This window comes from Fringilla coelebs (genome assembly GCF_963513975.1).
Source record: "Fringilla coelebs genome assembly, chromosome: Z".
Classification (NCBI taxonomy): domain Eukaryota; kingdom Metazoa; phylum Chordata; class Aves; order Passeriformes; family Fringillidae; genus Fringilla; species Fringilla coelebs.
Genome location: NC_140031.1, coordinates 57,948,675 through 57,965,467, shown reverse-complemented (window position 1 = coordinate 57,965,467; position 16,793 = coordinate 57,948,675). Strand labels below are relative to the sequence as shown.

Genomic DNA, 16,793 nt, shown 5'->3' with positions numbered 1-16,793 from the left:
AATCGGTGTAAGACTCTGTGGCTTTGACACTATTGAAGCCTGATGAGCCTCTGAATTTTGATTGAATAGAGCCCTAAGAAAAGAAGTAGATCCGTTGAAGGACGGCATTTCAGTGCAAGAAGGATGTGTGTTTAGGACTTTCCATTACATAATGGGGCTGAAATGGGTTAACAAGACCCAGGCTTTCTTTTTCTTGAGAATTGCTGCCTGCACCACTCTTTTTCTATTACTGATGCTTCAGTCACAGCACTCACAGAAAGGTTTTCTTTGTTGTTATTAGTTTGAGAAGTAAATTGCAGTATTGTTTCTTCTGATCAAGAGATTGATTAGTCAGAGGTCTCTAGCTGAAGGGAAAAAATGTTCCTCATTATCAACTTTAAATGTAAATGTATTTGCCGAGTAGAGTTTCAGATGGTGGGAGGCTGGGGCTGGGGCTTGGGGGTATGTCTTGCTCTTTTGATGTGCTGCCCATAACCATTTACAGATCTTTGAAATGCATCCCTCTCATTGGGTCAGTGAAAAGAGAGTGTGGGAACAATGCCCCTGAACGAGAAAATTAACCATTGCTGCTTCTGTCTGGATGGTTCTTGCGGTGTTTTGACAAGTAATGGTGTATTAGTATATTTGTAGATTTTGTATTTTGTCCGTTCTTTCTCTTTCTAGGTGCTTTTATAATCTGCTGGACCCCAGGATTGGTCTTGCTGCTCCTCGACGTTTGCTGTCCCCAGTGCAACGTCCTGGCCTATGAAAAATTCTTCCTGCTCCTGGCAGAGTTCAACTCGGCCATGAACCCCATCATCTACTCCTACCGGGACAAGGAGATGAGCGCGACGTTCAAGCAGATCCTGTGCTGCCAGCGCAGCGAGAGCGCCAACGGCCCCACCGAGGGCTCGGATCGCTCGGCCTCCTCCCTGAACCACACCATCCTGGCTGGCGTCCACAGCAACGACCACTCCGTGGTGTGACACCACAGCCAGCCCCTGGCCGGCAAAGAGCAGCAGGCGACGCTGCAGGCGGGGCGGGTGCGCGGCCCCGGGGAAGGTAACCCACTCACGTTTTCTCAAACACTAATGGACTACAAGTGCATCTTTTCCAGGGGGCCTGGCATGCCAGCGCAGACTGCCCTGTCCACAGGATTGGCCGTGCTGCAAAGCCTTTGGTTTCTGCTTTGAAAAAGTAGAAAGTGGTTGCTTTGCAGAAGAGGCCATCAATAACCAACAGAAAGCCTTGCTGAGACTTTGTTGGACTTTGCTGCATCTTGGTGCCAGTCTGAATCGACTCTGATTAATTAAGCTTATACCTGCTTCACTGCATTTACATGTAGCCACTTAGTATTTTTAAAAAGGGAGTAAAGGGGATAAAAATATGCCTATCATTTAATAGACATGTAATATGTATCACCATCAGCATGCTTGTGATGAACATTTTCTGTGCAGGGAGTAAAACTGTGCTCTAGTCTTTGTATCCTTAGTCACACTGTCATAACTACAGTAAAAAGAAAAGTATTTTTTCCTAACACAGGCAACAGGAAGATGAGGGAAACTGACTCTTCTTACCTTCATTACTGGTGTTAGAGAATGCATGTTCTGTGTGTATGCAGATTGTTTTAATTATGAAAAAAAAATCTCTCTGTAAAGTCTGCCAGAAAGTAGAAAAACATAGACTGTATTCCAGTGTTTGTTTAGATTATGAAATAAACAGTACTTTAGTCACAATGTATATAAGGTTCTTCTTTGAAGTACAGTACGAAATTTGTAATATTTGAGGGGTACCAAGTTTTTTATGGTTAAGTTCTTAAAGTAGGACACATCCCTAAGGCTCTTAAAGGGCTACAATCAGGTTGGTAGATTGCAAAAATTATATTTATGGCATATTCTTGGAATGCTTTTCTTGTTCATGGCAAAAAGCATATGCATTTTTAATGGTGAAAAAGAAAAGGTATGTTTTTATGGAACCTTTCTTGTAATTGGCAACAAAACACCTTCTGCATTTTTGCACTGAGAAGTATTTGTAGGGTATCCTTCAAATGACACCTCCTTCATTTCAAAAGCAGTGGGCTACTAAGAACCAAGGCACAATTTTATTTTGTGAAGCTGACACTTTACAAGATAGTCATCCACTGCAAATGACTGGACCATATTACAGATAGTAGCCACACATGTACACCATTATTAATACCTAAGCTAACAGGTGTTTTTTTTCATATGAGACTGTTTTGAAGAGAAATGTCACTCATGTGAATATCAGTTACCAAGAATCACTGATAGTAAACAAAACTCATCAAGAGGGGTATATGTGAGCAAAGGTGGGATCTTGCTGGTAAAAAACTTGGGACCTCTTTCCAGGAAACTGTGTGTTATCCTAACAATGTAAAATATATCAACAGTAAATTCCTGGCGCTGTTTTCATCATTGTAATTTGTCTCTATAACAAAAAGAAAAAAACAAACAAGACAAAAATGGGGGGAAAAACAAAAAAAAAAAAAAAAAAAAAAAAAACCAAGGGAAAAAAAAAGCCACACTCACAAAAAAATAACCCCACAAAACAAAACAGAAACACCCAGAGATATAAACCCTTCATTGTACCATACTGGATTGCAACTTAAGGGATGATATTCTCCCATTTGGGCAGGGAAAAAATGGAGGGTGGAGGGTCAGCTCAGCAAAATCCAGTGTTTTCAGCATCTCTTGCTTTGAGGAGATGCTTGGATTTTGTGCTTCCAAGCAAAAAATTGCTTGGAATAGGCAGTTCCTTGCTGAGAGAGGAAGAGAAACCAGTGAACAAATCCTGCCTCCACTGAATGAAGTGAGAGTTATGACACTGCTTTCAGTAAAACTGAAATCCACCTGAACTGTCAAGCTAGTTTTGTGTGGACACTGTGGAAGGTGGAGTAGGTAGAGAGAACAAACATTACATTTTCTGCCAGTTGACCAAGGCTTTGAATATATCCACTGGCTTTGAACAAAACTGGTCATTTTTTGACTGTATTTGAGAGCAAGTGAATGTACAGGTTGATTTGGTTTTATTCGCAGAACTCTACTGAGAAACAGAAGAACAGGCTGTATGAACTTTTTCATGTAAAAGCATCTGCTTGCTAATCCACTCCTATTTTTTCCTTAGTGCCTGCTTGATGCTTGAGCTAGTGCAGGTAAGCAGAAGAAAAGAGAGGGTAAGACTGCCTCCAAAAACAGAGGATATATGAGTGAAAAATAATTTATTTTTCTCAAAAGTGCTTTGAGTTCCTTTCTTCCTTAGATCAGCAAGAGCACTTTTTCCTGTCCCTAACATCCCCACAAAAGTAGAAGATCATAGACACTTTAGTCTAGGGTTTGGGGGTTTTTGAGCTGGTGTGTTGCCCTTTCCAAGTGTTCTTTTCAGTGCTATTTGCATGCTTTTATTGAATCTCATGTGGATAGGGTGGGAGGATGATGTTACAAAATAGCAGCAAATCATTCACCCTAGTTTAACCTGCTGGAAGTGTGGTGGGCTTTGAGAAGCCACAGGTGAATAACTTGAAAACAGGAGTGATATGATTGTTTGAACGTGGCTGTGAAGACAGATGCCCAAGGAGGTTTTCTGTCATCACTGTGATTGTGACAGAAGGCATTTGCTGTCCAGGTACATAGTTCAACCAAAGGAGGCACTCAACAATTCAAGAAGGTGAACCTTTTGAACTCAGCAGCAGTTAAATTTCAGTTGTCAGGTATATTAATCCAGGACCATGTCTGACAACAGGTGGCTTTTCTTCTGAAAGGTGAAGTGCAATGTTTCAGATCAAGTGCAGCAGGAGGAACATTGCTTGTACAATTCTGCTAGAGGAACTCACTGAGCATATGGCTGCTGTATAACAATTTGATTAGTTCTTTGTGTTGTTGACATGTTGTTCCTATATCCTAAAGAAATCTGATCTGTGAATTGAGTAGTTCTTTGCAAGCTAATGAAATTAAAGCTCCAGTGAGCAAAGAGAATAAAAACCAGACCCTGGAATAGAAGGATTCATTTGCTGTGTTCCTTAGAATGGTTCCCAACTATTTGTTGTCATCTCAGAATTTTTTTAAGTTTTGCTCTTTATTCAGATTTTCCAGCCTCATTGTGCAGTTGTAGAACTCACTTCTGCTGTGTGAAAACATGGTGCAAAGTACTTAGGGAAAAAGATTGCCCCACTTATTTTTACTTATCTCAAATTCTTCAAAAGGTTTTAGAAGACTTCTTAAAATACCAACGATCCTCCCACAGTCATTAAAATTCTTTTGTTGCTGATTGCTTCTGGTCCAAGTAAATCCTCTTGAAGTTCAAATGTAATGGTGTTCACATCAGCAATTGTAGTGGTGGGAAGTTGTGTATTAAAAGGAATATCATTTGCAGATCAAGGAAAATGTGTTTTTCTACTTCATGTATTTTCAGTGACAGTATAAATATGAAAACTAATTAAACAGATGGTCTTTGAATTTTAATTCCCTGTTGCTGTGATATATACAGAAGCTAGGTAACCCACTGGTCAGAAAAAGCGCAACTTTTTTAATAAAAGATTGAAAATATATTCTATGTATGTTTGACATATTGATTTTCTCGTCAGCACCATTTTTTTGTTTTGAGTTTTCTGGGTTCCCTTGGCAGCTTCAGGCTGGCTTCTGACTGAGATACTAAAAGCTGGGCAGACAGAAGAGAGGGCAGACTGAAAAAAGGCTTTTTCACTGATTCCTAAAATTAAGCATAGCTCTTTGTCCATAGTGCACCAGTAATGGAGTTTTTTAAATAGTTGCCCCATTGGGTTTTTTTTAACTCTGCCTTTGCCAAATAGTCACAGCTGTAGCAGCATTTAAACAATCAGGCAACAAAGGCTTGGAGTAAGCCACTTGGTGAAAAGGAAAGGGCAGGCCTGCTATCTTCATGGGACAAACTAAGCCTGGGTAACTTGGATGTCAAAGAACATGTCTTATGTCCAGTGTTTTAGTTCGACTTCCTCTGCTAAGTAACTTCTGAATATCAGCATAAATTTGTCCCAGTATAGGATTGCACTGAAATGAAACTTTTCACTCCATGGACTGTCTTTTGGTCTGTACTGGTGTGGTGGGCAGGGGTTTAACCATGGCCAGCCTGCGTCCCAGGAGCAGTGTGTCAGGGGAAAGTGACGTGGGCTCTGCTTCTGAAGCAGGTTTTGTAGCTTTTTCTGACCTTTGTGTTACTCCAGAAGTATGCTACCAGATACTATACTTAACTACTGTAAAGCTGTCTAGGGTTTCTGTCTGTGACACTGCTGCAGCCAGATCTGTCTGCAGTGGGTATCCACAGGCAGAAAACGTGCAGATTTTTCTGTGAAAGAAATAAAGTCCACCATGCTGATTGGTTTTACCAGGTGGGATTAGAAAGTACACCACCAATGGAGACGCTTTGATGCAAGCACCCCTGGTCTGCCTTTCAGTCTGTGTGAATAAGGGGATGCAAAGCAGAGTGGGCAAAGGCGTTTCTCTAGGGCATTGTCCCCACCCTGTGCAGAGGCATGACCGCATCCCTGGTGTCCCCATCATTGTTCTGGGTCTGTTCTGACTTCCAGAGTGCATGTAGCTGGCAGAGGTCAGTCTTAGCAAACTGGCTGATTTTTTCCACTCGCTGCAGAGGAAAATGCAGGCTTTTCCTTTTTCTGGTCCTGTTAAGGGCTTTCCTGTTATTGCAAGCGTACCTGTCGTGTCCTTTCAAACCAGCTCTTGCTGTGAGGCATCAATCCGTGCTATACGCTGATGTCTATAAGGAGGGGACTTGCAACTGCAATCTCATTTGTTCAGACAAATTGCTTGGCTTTTCCATTTGATTGGAAAGGCCACTTCCAATAGAGAGAGCTTTACTGACATCCACACCTGTCCAGCCACAGCTCCTTAAGAAAATGTGCCTTTATCTTTCCTTCCATTTTTCTCTCTCAGACGATTTTCCAAGAAGCTATTGACCCATCTCCTCTTTTCTAAATCTATCAAGAAGACAAAAAGGAGGTTGATATTTAAAGAAAACAAACAAAACAGACAAACCAAACCAAAACAATTACAACAAAAACCTCACAAAACAAACTAAAAAAGCCACAAGAAAAACAGAGCACAAGGATATTAAACTATGCTGCTGTTTTCTGCGGTACATGGAAACCCAACACACTGATAGCTGCCAACATTTTAAAAAGAGCCTCCATGAAATGTTCCCTTTTGCCTGTGATAAAATTCTGATAACCACAAGTGTATGTGGGAGACTCAGGAATCTGTTAGTTTTTCCTGTTAAAATAAAGCCGTGTTTGTAATTCAAAAGTATTGAGAGAGCCAATGAGCTTTGGCAAACAATTTTGTTACTAAGTGCACTTACTGTAAATGTTTAGAGGTTGTATCTAGTACAATAAAGTATTTGGCATGTGTAATATGGAGTGTGAAAGAAATACCCTTTTTCGGGAGAGCTGGTATTTTTGAATGTGGAGGGGAATTAATCAAAAAATGTATCAAGGCACAGGCTTTTCTATTCCAGGACATAGCACAGGGCTAAAACACAGGGGCAGCAAAGGGACAGGTTATTTCCAGTAAATCACTTAATCCACTCTGTGATTTTTATATACCCACCTTCCTTTCTTTGAAGTCCACATTTGCACCATTTAACCTCAGACCCCATCTTGTTTCTGTAGAGAAAACATTTCCTGCACAGAGAAAACAAACTTCTTGCTTCTTTTCTCTCTTTCTGTTCCTTCCTTCCTTTTCCTTTTGCTCTTCACCTTCCTTTCCTTTTTTTGTGCATGGACATGTTTCTGCTACAGTGTGTCCTCAGTTTGGATTCAACCACAAAAGGTTAACTAACCAAATCTGGTTGGCTTACGTATAGAAAGGAATGTGTCCACACATGGATCTGCATAGCCATAGGAAGAAGGCAGAAGTGAAATAAAATTATTCTTTCAGTACTGTTTGAGTATAGGTCTTTATGACTGTATTTTTCTGCTAAATCCTATTTCACATTTTGAAGAAAAGAAGACTTAAAGGGTAAAGGGTTCATTAGCCCCCTGCCTTTTGTTAGAGAAGCCAATCACTTACACACTGATGGAAGCCAAGTGTCTGCTTCAGTGAAATGACAGAAAAAGAAGTTGGTGTTCCTAATCACTCTAAGCATTATTAAGTACAAAAATAAAAAATGAGAAGAGTTCAACTTTTTTCATCTCCCCAGATCCTGGTGATTCATGACTAATGCCTTGGTGCTGGGCTTTCCATGGCATGGCATGTGTAATGTAAAGCAGCCCCATAGAGCTTGATTACTGGACATAATGAGCAGAAAGCCAAAACATACAATTGCAATATAAATCACATCTCATGAAAATGCCCTGCAATACCTCTGGGATTTTCTGCTTGAGCCCTGGATCACCATTTGCTGGGAAAGGCAGAATGTTTATATGGCTATCTGTTAGCATTAAATACACAACACGTGCAGTGCTGCAGCTCTCAGCCTCAGCGCGCAGCAGGAGACGCGCAGAGCGGGAGCTCTGGGAGCAGGGAGCCAGCACATTTGAGATCACAGTGCCCAGAGCCTGCAGTGCACTTCCCTGCCTTGTCTGGGCCAACACTCCCTTCCTGCTTTGTGCCTTTCTGTGCCCCTTCAGAATTGGTGTGTCTGGGTTGGCAGCGCTGCCTCTCATGAGCTGGACCCAGCAGGAGCAAATGCAAGTCAGCCTCTTTGGTGTTAATCAAAGCCTTTCTGCCCTTAGCTGCGTAGACTTCACATGGTTACAGATCTGCTACTCCCTCCTCTAGTCCTTGCGTGCCCAACCTCTTGCTGAACATTCTCGTCCACCCCTCAGAGCCCTTCCAGTTCCTCATTTGTGTTGCCTTTCTCCGTGCCTCTTCCAGAAAGACTAAACCATCTCTGTGGCAAGCTTCAAGGTGACAGCCAGGCGTTCCACACCACCGATGCAGCTCCTTGTAATTTCCTGGAGGACAAGGTGGAAATGGAGTTAAACTCGGCAGACAGCCTGTCACAAGTGGCGTTCCCTAGGGCCCAGGTTTGGAGCCAGTTTGGTTTAATATCTTTATCTGTGGTGTCTGAAGGGTGTCACTTTCCCTGGAGATATTTAAAAGATGTGTAGATGTGGCACTTAGGAGCATGGATTGCTGCTGGGCCTGACAGTGATAGGATAATGGTTACAGTCAATGGTCTTAAAGATCTTTTATAACCAAAACCATTCTATGATTCAATGGGAAATAAATAAATGCAATATATAGAGGAAAGGGAAGTGAAAAATTGTGAGAAGGAAGAGACAATGAAGAAGATACTCCCCTACTTTCTGTGCAGAATTAGGTTTATAACCCTTTCAAAGGCTTTCTGGCAAGTTCAGGAAAGAATTCTTGGTTGTTGCTTTTGTTCAAAAGGAAAGAATAATGCCCCTTCAATGGCATTACTTTTTTGTTTCTGATGAAAAACTTTGTTGTTTTAGGTGTATCTAATTTATTAAGAGATCAAAAGGCCAACTGAAACAAGTAGAAGCCTTCCCATTTACCACCCACACTGAGCACAAAATTAAACTGTTTTTATATAAATGGTGTTTTACCACTCAAAAGATTGAAGGATGCGTCAAGGATCACTGATATAAGTTGGGGTTTCTCTATTTCTCTGTTTTTCCAGAGTTCATGATATCTGGATATTTTGCTGCTTGTTCTGCCACAGATTTTTAAGTTTGTACATTCTTCTTGTCCTCGAGTGTCTCTTTGCAATCCTGCTTTTCAAAATATGTAAACACTCCTTAGTTCAAGAGTTACTCAAAAATGTGCCTGATCTGAGCTAGTCCAGCTGCTACTGCCTTCCAGACCCCTCTCCTGTCTGATCACAGTGAGATCTGATTTTGAGCCACAAATATATGCTAACAAGTGACAATTATTTTGTTTGGAAATTCTTGTGTCAAGGAAAACGTCCGTATCATATATATGTCTCTACATCTAATGCAATGTTCTTCAGGCAGGCTGGCTGCCCATATGGTGTTTCTTAAAGAGACTCATCAGGAAAACAAACTTTCCTGAGCTGGACTGGGTTAAGAGTTTGAAAAAGGTGACCAACCTTTCTTTCATTTTTGAAACATCATTCCTGCATCTTTGCATGAATATGCTTAGAGGTGAGCTGTTGTTTAGTCTCCAGATCATCTGTCCTTTTTCCTGCTGTTCAGACATACGCACACTTGTGCTCCTGAAAAAGCCTGCATATTTTCTATAAAGTGGAAAACCTGATTTTTAGTCCACATGCTTAAAAGCAGAAGGCATTCACACCTGACCTACTAGAGAGAGAGTGCACAGGAGAGTGGGAACTGTGAGACCTTGACTGTCAGACCTCTTTACTTGACAGCTGGTCACATGTCACATGCACAGTCTGTGTTTTGATCTCTCCTTTGGTCTGAGAACACCAGACGTGTTTAATGACTTATTCTAAGGGCAGACATAAAACACAATCGTGACACGGGCAATGGTTTTGTTTAGCCAAACGCCATGAAAACTTGCAGGACTGGAAAACTTTCAGGAAAATCTTGAAGGGTGTATTTTTTTATTTCTATTTCTTACTTCTGTGCAGAAAACTGGAAAACAGTGGCCAGCATTACTCTTTTTTTTTTTCTTTTTTTTTTTTTTTTTTTTTTTTTTTTGGTAGGCAAGAACGTACCCTGAATCTAAGTAAGAGATCCAAAATCTTGATCTTGGGAAAGCACAAAGAACAAGACTAAAGGGAGAACATACTTTTTTTCTTTTTTTAATAGCAATCCATGGATGACAACTTCCTTTTTGAAACAAGCTGTGTCTAACCTAGCTGCTGTAGGAAGATTATGTGCTTGAAAACTGCTGCCAGCCTCTGAACCTGACCTGTTGCCTGTGAGCTCAGGGAAGGGGGGGCAGTCAGGGAGGTTTTGTTCACCCCCTGCCATGGTGGCATGGTGTAGAGGGCAGCAGGGACCAAGGGGCTGTGGAGGGGGGGTCACTTGTCTCTCTGAGGTGTGAACTCAGCCCAGGTGGACAGCTGTGCCAGAGCAGCCCAGCCAGGAGAGGCACAGGGCCATGTTGCAAGAGAGACATAGCAAAAAATGTTTGGAAGGAGTGATATGAAATGGAGACAAGCTGGACTACTCTCGTCTGCCTCTAGCACTTTGCAAAGAGGTGGAATCTCTGTGGAGATAGAACAGAACACCACTAAATTGAGATTGAAGGACTATTTGGTTATAATGAACCAATAAAATGGATTGTAAGGGTTCAAGACCTGGCCAGAGAGCAAGAATATCAACTTTGTCTGGGATGAGGGTTGAGAAGGAGGAGGTATCAGAGTGCTCCACAGTGAACTCAGGATGGGATCCTCTGCACTGTCCTTAAATTGTGCTTTGGCTGTAACTCAGCCAAAAAGGACAGGTCAAATGATGATGTGGCACGTGTCCAACCACCAGTGATCTCTGTGACCCAGCTGGGGATGGGCGAGCAACAACACCCTGAGGGATCTGCAGGGTGTGGGGAAAACTCTGGTTCTGGGAGCTCCACAGTGGTGTGGTCACAGGCAACAAGGAGGGGACAGGTACAACTGAAGTGCTAAAACTGAAGATATTTATTAAATAAATAAAAGGAGACAAATGGGGGCGCAAAACAAAACACAAAGAGGCTGCTTCAGAAGACCCTGAAGTGGGGCTCACACATGCACACACACACACACATACAATCTATATATATCTCTCATAGAATGTCCTTCTGGCCAGTCATGGGCTGTAGCTCTGCATGACCATCCCCACCCAACTGAGTCCTTTGTGTGTCCTTTCCTCCTCACCATGAGCTGCTTGGATGTCATCACTTGTGGCTTCTTATTTCTTGAGGCCCACTGTTGCTTGTCTGTGGTGTGGCTGTGTGGCCAATATCTGCCCTGTCCCCTCCAGGGCAAGCTCCAACACAATAACACATATGGCTTTGGAAATGTGAGAGGCTTCTTCCAGAGGTGTGTTAAAAATGGCAGCCTGCTGGCCCCTCTGCCTCTCCAGCGTGTACTGAAGAGAGGAACCACTCTGGCTTTCATTGCCTGGCCCAAAGGCTGCACTGCAGCAGCAGAATCCATCCCACAGCAGGTACTGCCAGCAGGATGCGGGTATCCTGCACGTAGAAGCGTGGTGTGGGATTTTTTTTTTCTGTCTAGCATTTGAAGAGCATTTTAAAAGTTTCTTGCAGCACAGTAACCGCCAAGGTAGACATTTTATTAACTAATTATTGATTAGTTAATTATTATTATTTAATTATTAATTAGTAAGCACCAGAGAGTGGTGAAAGAAAAAACATTTAAGTCATCTCTGCAAAAGTCAAGTTCTTGGTTTTTCTACTCATGTTCTAATGAAGAGGGGTATAAAAGGAAGACTTTATAGCTTTTTTTTTTTTTTATGTCTGTGTTCTGTCCTTTTACTTACAAGGTTATCATTTTCAAAAAACATTTGCATAGCTGAAGAAGCATCAAGTTTTATTAGAGTAATTTGGCTCCTAAAAATTCAAAAGCAGTTTTCTTCACAAGTGCCTTTAATATGAAAAAAGGTGGCTGCATTCACTTTACTGAGTTTGAGAGAAGAGACACAACTCAGCTTGTGTCAAGGTATCCATGTTAGTCTCCTACTGCTTGTGCCAGTCCAGGTTAATCTGGTTCAGGAACTAAAAGAAACTGCACTAGTAAAAGGCACCTTTGTTCCAGTGTCTTGTATTTCTATCTGAAGGTATAAGCATTGAAGGAAAAACATCACATCCAGTCCAACATGTGCCAGTGAAATTTTTCTGGTGCAAGCCATGGACTCCTAAGTAGCTCAGACGCTTTTGAAAATATTGCTCTTCATCCAAATAAAGTAAAAGAGCGGCCAATATTCAGAGTAAGTGGCTTTACTAGTAAAGTTGCGTAAAGCAACCTCCCACATGCTTCACCTTCAGTGAGTAACTCCATAACTGAAACGCCTGGAGATGGTCCAAACAAAACAGTGTGTTTTCCATTAAGAGTGAAAAAAAAAAATTACACAGCGTATAAATTTACAATGAAGCCATGTTGTTTGCTATGAACTAGCAGTGACATACATGTGATTTTAGTAAGAAACCCCATAATTTCATTAGTTAACACTGTCTGCAAGTCAAGCATACAGTGAAAAACAAAGCAGATCATTCATCAAAGAATTGTCCATCAGTAAAGCTCCCAAGCCTTTGCAATCCCACCACCGGTCTGGGTGGGCTTCTGCCTCCTCCCCCTCCTCCTTCTTCCCTAATCAGGTCCAGCCCGTTTGTGGCTGGGTTCACCCCCACAGTCAGCAGTGGAGCCCTGCACTGAGGAGGGCTGTGGCTCTATCCCCAGTGCTTGCCCTTCTCCTGGGGCTCAGTGCTGAAGCACAAGGCTACCACACGGTACGATGCCGCAGTCCAGACACTGTGCCACCCCGTGCCTTCCCTTCTGGTCTGCCTCTAATCCAGAGACCCAGGACAAAGTCAACAAATGCAAGGAATAATCAAAAGAAAGAGGAAATACAGCCAGATGAATAAAATATTGTGCCAAGAATCTGAACACAGAAATTACGCTTGGCTCTGCCACATGTTATATACAACCAGGCAATTAGCGCTCAGTATTTAAGTTTTCCATTTCAGTAAGGGGTATTGGGTTTATGCCCTCTGCTCCCTTTCCACCATGAGTTCTGTGGTACGGGAAATACCTCTTTGTAATGTGTTTTTGCAGAACCCAGAGCAATAAATGAATGTGTCCATGGGAAAAGATTTCCAACAGCAGATGAGGCCATTTCTACATCGGGACTCTAGTCACTCTGTTCAACATCTCTGTCACCCCGCTGACTCACCCCGTCAACTCGGGCGTGAGCTGGTTGGTAATCTTTTTACCTCATTCTTGGAGGAGAGTTTGGACAAGAAAGAGAGAATTACATAAGAATGCAGTTGGACACCAAGAAGTAGTAATGAAGGAAGAAAGCAAAATATATGTTCCCGGATTATAAACCAAAAGGAGAATTATAGAAAATAATAAAATTAATGGATGAAACGTAAGGGTGAAAAACTCTTTGTGATTAAGCTTTGCTGAACCAGAGACAGGAAACTAATGGGCTGCTAGGCTTGATTTTCTGCAGGCCTGGAAATGAGGAAGCCATCAAAGGACTTGCTGAAAAGTAGGATGCTGAAATAGAGTCCATCAGGAAATGGCTGTGTTTCCTGAAAATCTGGAAGGGTTGACTTAGTTAGCAGGTTTATCATTTAAACAAACCCCTTACAGCTGCTGAGGAGGGTTATGGAAAATCAATGGGACCATGTGGGCCTGTGGAGTGGTGTTGAAGGGGAGCCTGTGGTGCTTGGGAGGAGAGAAATAAAGGAATGGGCTTTGCCTGAAAAACAGGGAGCAGAGACATTCAGCTCCAAAATATGACTAAAGCACAGAGCAGCATCTGTTAGAGCAGACGTAGTTAACAAGAGATCCATTATGGAGGATCTTGGCTGGAGCCTACAGCATCAAACTCACTAGCGGGTGCGATGGCTGCCGGATGGGAGCGTGAATCCACAACACTCTGTGAAAAAACATGACCTGACTTTTCCCTGGTTTTCTCCCCTGGGGTTATGGTCCTTCCAGGCATGGCAATTCCTCAGGGGCAACCAAGAATTTTCATTCATAAATCCTAAGATGAGATGGGATAAAAAAGGGCTCTGGTGACCGAGTCAAGCTGACCCTCTGTGTGCCAGCTGCAAGCTCACTGGGACTGATTTCCACCGCACTCTTTGCGGGATGGAGGCCAAGCCATCTAGCTGCCAGCCCCAGTTTCCTGTTGTGTTTAGTTCAGTTGGACTTATTTCTTTCCTCCCCTTTGTGATGGGCTGGAAACACGTTCCTTGCTTTCCACACCAGAGCCAAGGCCATGGCCAAAGCTATGTTTTGCTGAAACAATCGACCTGACAGTCTCTTGCTGTATTTTGTTGTAACAATCAAGTTCAGAAGGAAGGTAGTACAGTTGCTCAAAATAAGCCTTAGGACAGAGTGTTTATGTCTCTCTGTAGAGACAGACCAAAAGGCAGAAAGGATTTTCCCCTACAAGTCCAAACATAACTGAATGTGAATGAGGCGTCCAAGACAGACAAGGTTGGTGCTATTGGAAGGGATTTCCTTATAGCATGACTGAAAGTATGAAATTCTAATGGTCTCATGGCACATGAAAGCCTTCTCATTTAAGTTGTTTTGCAAGATCAATGAGTTCAGAGGTTGCTATCTCCTCCCAGGACACTAAAGGTGATGCGATGAAAGTCTTGCTGACTTCAGGGACTTTTGGGTGGGAATATGCCTGGCATGGAAGGAAGCAGGAATTTCACCAATGGCTCCAGGGACTGAAGCTGGCACAGAGCTTCCCATATCGCCCAGCATCAAGTATCTGCAGGGGGAGTTCAGGATGCTCAGGATGTCAGCACCCACTCAGCCCTTGGACATCTCCCTGGAAGCAGAAAAGAAGCACCACACCAGGGGTTTACCTGGAATGCACAACACCTGCTAATAATGTCTACTTTATAAGCATATTTGTCTGTTAGGTAAAACAAGTGCCCTTCAGGCAGGATAGTGGCCCTTTGTAGGAATTTTATTAATTCTCCCTCAAATTTGCTGCAATGTTCAGTGCACAGGTAGGAACTACTTCTGCAATAAGATCATTAACTTGTTTGCACAGTTTTGCAGGTAGCATGCCCTGGAAAAATCAATTGTCATAAGTTTAAGTTCCTGCTAAAATAGATCTTTTAAGTTGTTTACAGAACTTCATGAAATGAAATACAGGAAGTGGTGTTACCATCTCCCAAACAGTCATGGTCTTGTCTCATTTCTCTGGAAATGCCAGATGATCCTATTGAAATCAGAAGATCAAATCCAGGTGTATGTTTCTGAGACCAAGATCAAAACCTGAGCTCTGCCTCTACACTTTTTAAAGTAGGAGTTATACCTGTATTTGACATAATCTCTGAAAACTCATGAAAATAAAAACAAAGGCCAAAGTCCAGAACAATAATCAGGAGCAGGGCAAAGTTTCCCTGTACCAAGGACTGGTACTGAGACTCTGAGCTGTCTCTGTGACAGCAAGTGATCAGGCTGTGGAAGGCACAAGCATGGCTGTGGGTCACACATAGTAGCTGGGTGAGCATCGGCCGGGATCCTGGATTTCCTACTGTCCTAATAATTATCCTCATAATATTTTTGGGGTTTTTTAAAAGTGAAGATGAAGTTTTTAATTTGAAATTATGACAATGCAATGGCTGAGGTTTCCAAAGAAAACCTTTCCTCATTATTTTAGATGGAATTAGTGCTAACCTTGTCACAACCAGTGAGAATCTTAAACCAACAGTGCAAATGAGTTTCAGAGAAACATTTCCACCCTACCTCACAATCTCCTACAAAACTGCTGCTCCAAATCGTGGGCTGGCATATTTTGGAGAATTTTCAGTCAGGAGTGGTTGTGAAAAAACTGGAGCTCTGAAATCAGGTAGTGATCAACATCCAGTGGGGATAATGCCAGTTCCTTGGTGCATTATCCTCTCTGGGGAAGGAAGCATGCCTTTGGAGACCCAGTAACACAGTGGCACCCTTCGCAAGAGACAGAGGCACTGCCAATATTATTAAAGGTAGGTTTTAGAGTAAGTGGAACAACCTGCTTTTCCTGTAGTTGTTTTTATAGATTGTAGACATTCAAACCTTGTCTTCATAAAACCTGACTATAGAAATGTATTTGCTTTTCAGTTTTTCAAAAGTGTTTGTCTACCCACTTTTCTTCTAGAAATCTAAAAAATACCTGAGAATAACACCATTTACCATTTAGTTTGATATTCACTGTTTTTATCTGCTGCATAGTCACATAGCCACCTACAATAAATTTTGCACTGGAATACAGTGATTTTCTGTAAGGTATTTATTTTTCAGCAAATAAGTTGGCACCCAAAAGTAAACTGAAAAGAAGGATGACCAGAAATACAGGTGCAGTGTTTGGCATACAAGTCCCTTCTTCACCTCAGCTGGACCATGTGGTGAGCTGTTCCCAGAAGGCATTCCTAAAGTTTGTACATCTGCCGAGGGGCAACTCACTCCCTCGTGCAAAAATCCTCATGGTGTTGAGATATTTGTTATAAACAGAGGTCATGGGGTGGTGTGAAGAGAGGAAACCTTAGGGAATATGTAGGAGACTGGCTGAAGGATACTTTTGTTGTATGCTTTATTGGCCAAGAGGATGATCTTAATCAGCTGAAGAATGCTCACAGTTTCAGGCAAAAGGATGGTCCATCTTTAGAAAATACCTAAAATTTCTGGCCTCCAAGAATTTTTTTGGGAGTTAGAAGGCTGGTTCCAGTACCTCACCAGCCCGTGCCTCTCCCATGTCCAGCTACAGCAGAAGGGCTGAGGGGCCAGAGCTGCTCTGTAATGACTGGCCTTCAGCAAACTCTGAAGTACAAGACAGCAAACTCTGACAGAGTAAACAGAAATAATGCAGTTGAATGAGGAGGGCTGCTGAAGGTCTTTCCAGAAATGATCCATCATACATTAGCACAGACATGTCAGGATTGCTGACTTCATTTCCTATTATTTTGTGAATGAGCACTTGTAGTGGTTGTGGTAAGCAGAGAACTTAGCTGAATGATGACTCTAGGAAAGGGATGTCACGACAACATTCACAGTATGGAGAGGTGTTAACAGCAGAAAGGGAGAAATTTTTGGAAAAAGGAAGCGTGGGACCCATAAAGAGGAAATGGAAACTGAAAGAACAGCCTGCATAAACGGAGGGTTTTCTCTCTAATCCAGGC

General features: G+C 42.3%; 1 protein-coding gene across 2 annotated transcripts in view; it reads left to right on the top strand.

Moving 5' to 3' along the window:
- The window catches only part of LPAR1 (lysophosphatidic acid receptor 1), a 72,560-nt gene extending 66,228 nt beyond the window's left edge, over nt 1-6,332 (top strand). For both annotated transcript variants that reach the window (XM_084224551.1, XM_084224550.1), the window contains exon 4: nt 664-6,332. In XM_084224551.1, the coding sequence (XP_084080677.1) occupies nt 664-965 (302 nt within the window). In that variant the 3' untranslated portion in view covers nt 966-6,332. The remainder of the gene's footprint in view (nt 1-663) is intronic.
- The last annotated feature ends 10,461 nt before the right edge of the window (nt 6,333-16,793 follow it).